General features: G+C 39.3%; 1 protein-coding gene across 2 annotated transcripts in view; it reads left to right on the top strand.

Moving 5' to 3' along the window:
- pnpla7a (patatin-like phospholipase domain containing 7a) overlaps window positions 1–5,968 on the top strand; it is a 26,284-nt gene that overhangs the window by 10,591 nt on the left and 9,725 nt on the right. For both annotated transcript variants that reach the window (XM_008423968.2, XM_008423969.1), the window contains exons 20-27: window positions 1,878–1,991; window positions 2,102–2,168; window positions 2,321–2,470; window positions 3,295–3,358; window positions 3,557–3,725; window positions 5,185–5,367; window positions 5,505–5,623; window positions 5,706–5,862. In XM_008423968.2, coding sequence (XP_008422190.1) covers window positions 1,878–1,991; window positions 2,102–2,168; window positions 2,321–2,470; window positions 3,295–3,358; window positions 3,557–3,725; window positions 5,185–5,367; window positions 5,505–5,623; window positions 5,706–5,862 — 1,023 coding nt within the window. The remainder of the gene's footprint in view (window positions 1–1,877; window positions 1,992–2,101; window positions 2,169–2,320; window positions 2,471–3,294; window positions 3,359–3,556; window positions 3,726–5,184; window positions 5,368–5,504; window positions 5,624–5,705; window positions 5,863–5,968) is intronic.

The following is a 5,968-nucleotide window of genomic DNA, read 5'->3' as shown; positions in this document are numbered from 1 at the left end:
ATGACACTTTGAATTTGACTCATTAGGATTTGATTAAGAACCAGATTTGTTCTTTGTAATTTTTGTCCAGTAAAACTATTAATCTATAAATCAATAGACAGGTCTATATAAAGATATAATCCATGTTTCAGTCTCATATTTGTATGGCATTAAAAGGACCTGGAACTTTTGTTTTGCCACTGAAAGCTCTGGTTTGCACAGTAAATGCCATGTGGGTGAAATTTTATGGATGATACTCTGATGTCCCATTCTCCTGAAGGCAGCACAGAGCTGCACCATCAGAAACCGACAAACACTGAAGAGAAGAAGAGTTATGATTAATGTAGTTACAGTTCTATCCATGTTTTAATGTTGCAGAGCTCAGTCGTTTTGCAAATAGTTCAAAGTTTAAACTGGCATGTTGTTCATCTTTTATCTGGTCATTTTGTGTAATATTTAACAACTAGAAAATGGCAAAGAATAAGAATATTGTTTCCACTCTGATTGGCTGCTGTTAGGCCTACCAATTTTAACTTGAATGTTCATTAAATTTTTCAAAGACGCCTGTGAAAATAATTTCTATTCCCATGGCTTTTTTGTTCTCTGGGAAATTATCTTGATGATAAATAAAGAAACAAGCATAAAAATCAAAACATCTACAATAATAATAGTAATATTAATAATAAAATAATGGTCAGTGCAAAGTAGCCTACAAATTCTTTGTTGGGGGGCGGTGAGGGACCTGGATAAAGGCTAGGGGGGCGCTGGCGCAAAAAAGGTTGAGAAACACTGATTTAATTGGTAATGTTGCATGTTCTAAATTATTGCTAAAACATTGACTGAAAGGACTCTTATTTAATGTTGAGGGATTTTTGCCTGTAAGGCAAACCTTTAGGGCACAGACATTTTACATTTTGTTTTGAGTTGAAATGCACTGAAGTCTTATTTAAATTTGAGTGTTTAGCTTCTTAATTGTATTGTTAGAAGCAATTGTTTGCACTATTCTAAGACACTTTTTTATTAAACTATGGCAATAATAGCGGTATAGTTAATTTTTATCATAACTATAAGTTTCAGGCTCAGGATTTTTTTTTTTTACTTTTAGCCCTGTTAATGAAATTTCTGTGGTTTGCTTTGGTCTAAATGCTGCAAGGATAAAGTGCCTTGTCACCCCTCTAACTTGTTTAGGTGAGTTACAGACCTTGGCTCAAATAGGCTACCTGCCCACGCCTCTCTTAGATCGTAAGAGGGTATAAGCTCTGGGCAAACCGAGGGGCTACACTTAAGCACACCAAGACATTTTACTAGCAGTGACATTTTTGTGAAGACAGACGTCTTTGAGGTCATTGTTGTTGCACCAAACAAAGTAGTGAAAAATGTTGATCACTGCAAGCAGTGCTGGGTTGACCTAAATGGAGAGCTTTTCTCCACTAATATGCAAGTAAGGAAGTGTATGATTCACAGGACGCTCCACAGTTATGAGTAAAAAGATGCTCGAAAGCCCTTGAAGCATTTAGCTTTAATTGCATTGCATAATCTCACTCTGAAACATTTGCTACTCTCAAACAGTGAGTTTTGCATTCCTCGCTGCACACACTGCCAAGACAAACCTCATTTCTCAGTTCAAGTTGTTTTTTAGATTTTTAAATTGTGTAGAGATCAGTTTTGGAGAGAAACATTTCCTTTACATGAAGATCAACAGTACTTCGACCGAGTTGAATGACAGGTTCTCTGGTGTTTGCCACTTTGAAAAGCAGGTTAGAGTGACGTACCTCTATGCTACATCATACTTGCACCATTCCTGACACTAATCGCCTTTGAGAAAGATAAAATATAGCAAACAGCAATTGTGAAATATTTTGTGGGGATTTGGCATAAAGCAACAAATGTCTCTACAGGTGGAGGCCTTGACCCACCAGAACCGAGCCACAACTGTTCACGCTGTTCGAGATTCAGAACTGGCGAAGTTACCAGAGGGGGCGCTCAACTCCATCAAGAGGAGGTTCCCACAGGTACTCATGATCTAAACTGTACTTAACTGTGCAAGTTAAGTGTTTTCCTGATGTTTTTTTGTTTGTTTTTTTAAAAGCAAAACTGGTTATAAAACACTTTGATCTCATAGGTCGTCACAAGGTTGATCCATTTGTTGGGTCAAAAGATTCTTCAGCAGGTCAATGTTCCTCTTTCAGGTGTGTGCTTGGTTTATAATGTTACTTTCTCGTGCTGTTGCAGGACACCAATGGTGTTGCTGAATGTTTAGTTACTTAGATATTGAGTTTTGTCAATGCTTTTATCTTTTATTTAATTGAGGGACATGTCTACAATTTAATGATTTGTTCAGCACGTAGCTTGGCACTCCACACTCCAGGGAGCAAGTGGGATGCAGGGAATCAAGCCTCCAACCTCTCTACTGTGACGGTCCTGCCTGTTTCAGAAGAGGTGCCTTTGACTACCTTCACCTTGGAGCTGCAGCATGCCCTCATTGCTATAGGTAAGACAAAGGTCACACTGACATGATGCTTTCATTTTACTCTTATGTCAATCCACATAAGTGTCATCTATAGTTATTACAATAAAAAAAAAGTTAACGCTAAAAGGGGAAGACACAAAGTCAGTGTTCTTGGAAAGGAAATCTTTCATTTGAAGCAGAAAACTGTGTGTGTTGTGATAATTGGTGCAGAAATGTTATGTGAAAAGTTAGCACAAAGAAAACAGGTGGCTATTCCTCAAAAGAGATTTCCAGTATACATAACAAAGCCATAGAAACATGATTGGTCAGGATTACTGACAGTGGACTGTTAATAACTTTTTACCATTTTTACTGGTTTGTCAGGACAGATTTGTTTTGGTGACTCCATTGCTTTGTATGCGACAAAGCAAGCTCGAAGATTTACCCTTTTAAAGTTTTCATTTTAATGCAATCAGCTTTTGAGTCTTTAAAGAATAAAATTTAAATAGGCACACATGTATACAGTTGATCTAAAAATTGTAAACTGCTTAACATATTAACTAGGGAAAATACAAGAATTAAAGCTGCAATTAACTTGTTATGTAACTGTGCAAATTCTTAAGCTAATAGTTTAAATAATTCAGTTGTTTTAAATTTACCTGATTAACCTGATAGATTAGAAGAACCTTTGTAAGATACTGGGGCTAAATATTTCCACAATGAGATGTAGCATGCTGATGCTCTTCTCCCAAAGAAACATGAACAAAGTCATGGAAAAGTTTTAGTTTTAACAGGGGGCTGTAGACTACTGTAGAAGTTGCCTTGAGAAGACATTGATTGGGTAAATGTAATTTGATCTCATACAGGACCAACTCTTCTGCTGACAAGTGACATTATCAAGCAGAGGCTGGGAGCTGCAGCACTGGATAGGTATGTTGATGTCAAAACTAAAAAGAGTTTCATATTTACATTTGTTACATCTTAGGCTTTCCCTGAACATGCATTAGATATATGGGAAATATTTCCTTTGGTACCACTGTTGCTCTTTCATTTACGTTTAAACTTGTTTTATTGATGCAAAAAATGGATCTATAGTATTCTTTATTCATGCACTCTCTTTGTCTTCAGTGTCCATGAATACCGTCTTTCCAGCTGGCTGGGCCAACAAGAAGACATACATCGCATCGTTCTGTATCAGACCGACTACACATTGACCCCATGGACTCAGCGGTGCATCCGTCAGGCTGACTGCATCATTATTGTGGGACTTGGGGAGCAAGACCCTGCTGTTGGGGAGGTGAGATGGAAAGACTTGGATGCAAACAGAGAGAAGATGGCGGTCATACTGATGCATGCAAAAAAGTTTTAATAGCTGTTTTTTTTTTTTTTTTTTTAATCAGTTGCTGTATTACAACGTAATGTCTGTTTTGTAATTGTTTTTCCCAACAAGAGCAACTTCAAAATAGTAATTTGTAATGAGAGTGAAATCATTTTATCGTCTACTTTAATAATTACTAACTGAACCTTTCAGAATCAAATACTTACCATTCATAAGTTAAAGTTGTCTGATCTGCACTGATGGAGAACATTGTGTTCAAATTGTAGCTAATTTTGTCAACATGATTTGATCCTGAGAATTATTTCTATCATCCAACTTTGTTTTTGCAAGCACTGCGCTAAAGAATCAAAGTTGTTTGAGTGCAAAGGTTGGTTATACGAAGTCTTTTATTTCTAGAAGTGCTCAGTGCACTTCTTCTAGATTTTTGGCAGCAGCTTGACTCTGCATTTGTTTTTATGTTTTTTAATCTGTGAGTGGATATTTTAAAGTAGTAGTAACACATCTTGTAGAAGTGCATAGAACAGTTTCTGCCCCTCAGTTTTGCTTAGGATCCTCATAGTGTCATTTTTTAAAATTTTCAGTATTTTATATATAAAAAAAATCTGAACATAACAATCACCTCTAATGTAATATGAAGGCCACTTCTGATCATTACTCAGTCAAGTCAGGTTGTGGCCTTCTTGTTTAACCATTGTAATGGCTGAATCAGCTCAGGGTGACTCGTGTTTAACCCTTAAATATGTTTGAGAAATGAGCAAAGACCGGACGGATGCTGTGAAAGAGAGTCCATGTGTTAAAGCGCATGTAGAGAAAGAGAGGTAATCTTCTCTAAAGGGGAGCGGAAAAAGGAATGTGCCCCTGCTGACCAGGAAATGGTAGCTGAAATCGAAAGACGGATCAATATTTACCCAAATTCAGAATGAGTCATATCTTTGACTTGGTTTTTATCTGTGGGGCAAACACCTTCTCTACAAAAAAAAAAAAATCACACCCTGATCTTAACACTATCTTCAGCAGAGGCAGAAGGGGGTAATTTGCTAATAATCTGATCGGGCCATTATCTTGTTTTCTTTAATCAAAATGTTAATTAAGGAGTTGATTAGATAAAGGGAAAAACACATGGAGGGTAGCATGCTTTTTAAATTTGCAGTGGCATTAAGTGTTATTTAGAAAAGTCAGTCATAACGTGTGGCTTTGGGCTGATGTAAGAAACTTCAGTAACTAAAGATTCATCCTTTATTCATGACGATTTACCAGCAGAAATGCTATGTCTGCCTGTTTACGTCCAAGTTTTCCAAACTTTTTTTTCCACCAAGTGCTCGTCCATCTGTGCCGACATCACACAGGAAAAAGTGTCAAATGTAAAATGTTCTGAAACATCTGTGCTCGATGGCTCTCTCTCTCTCCCCTCCCTCAGCTGGAGCGCATGCTAGAAGGAAGTGCAGTGCGGGCTCAGAAGCAGCTGGTGTTGTTGCACCGAGAAGATGGCCCTCCTCCCCAAGGAACTGTGAACTGGCTGAACATGCGAAGCTGGATCTCCAGGCACCTCCACCTCTCCTGTCCCAGAAGGGTCTTCTCTAAAAGGAGCCTCCCCAAGCTGGTTGGAATATTTCATCTATCAAAGCACCTCACGTAGTCCAGTTTGGCCCAGCTGCGCTTCAGCGTTCTCTGTCTACATCATCGTCGTCATTTATTCACTCATTCCTCTTAACTTTCGTTTCTTTGCTGTTTTTGCAGTTGGAGCTGTACCAGCGTGTGTTTGAGAAGCCTGCAGACCGCCACTCTGACTTCTCCCGTCTGGCTCGGGTTCTCACGGGCAACGCCATCGCTCTCGTCCTCGGCGGGGGAGGGGCCAGGTAAGCTAGTTCCTCAGCCGCTCTTTTTACACAAACGCACGGCAGTCAGTGTCCCGTTTCATCTTCTCCGTCTCCTAATCAGGGGTTGCTCCCAGGTGGGGATCCTGAGAGCGCTGTGCGAGGCCGGCATCCCGGTGGACCTGATCGGTGGGACTTCGATTGGAGCGCTGATGGGGGCTTTGTATGCTGAGGACCGCAGCCTCAGCCGCATGAGGATTAGAGCCAGAGAATGGGCAATGGTGAGACCGGTCTACATGAGCCATGCTCACACAATAAAATCTAACACTGTCGCAGTGTTATCTGGCCTTTAGACAATTTGACTGTCAATGTGGAAAGAGAACATAT

The sequence above is a fragment of the Poecilia reticulata genome, linkage group LG12 (genome assembly GCF_000633615.1).
Source record: "Poecilia reticulata strain Guanapo linkage group LG12, Guppy_female_1.0+MT, whole genome shotgun sequence".
Classification (NCBI taxonomy): Eukaryota; Metazoa; Chordata; class Actinopteri; order Cyprinodontiformes; family Poeciliidae; genus Poecilia; species Poecilia reticulata.
This window is presented reverse-complemented; position numbering and strand designations above follow the sequence as displayed.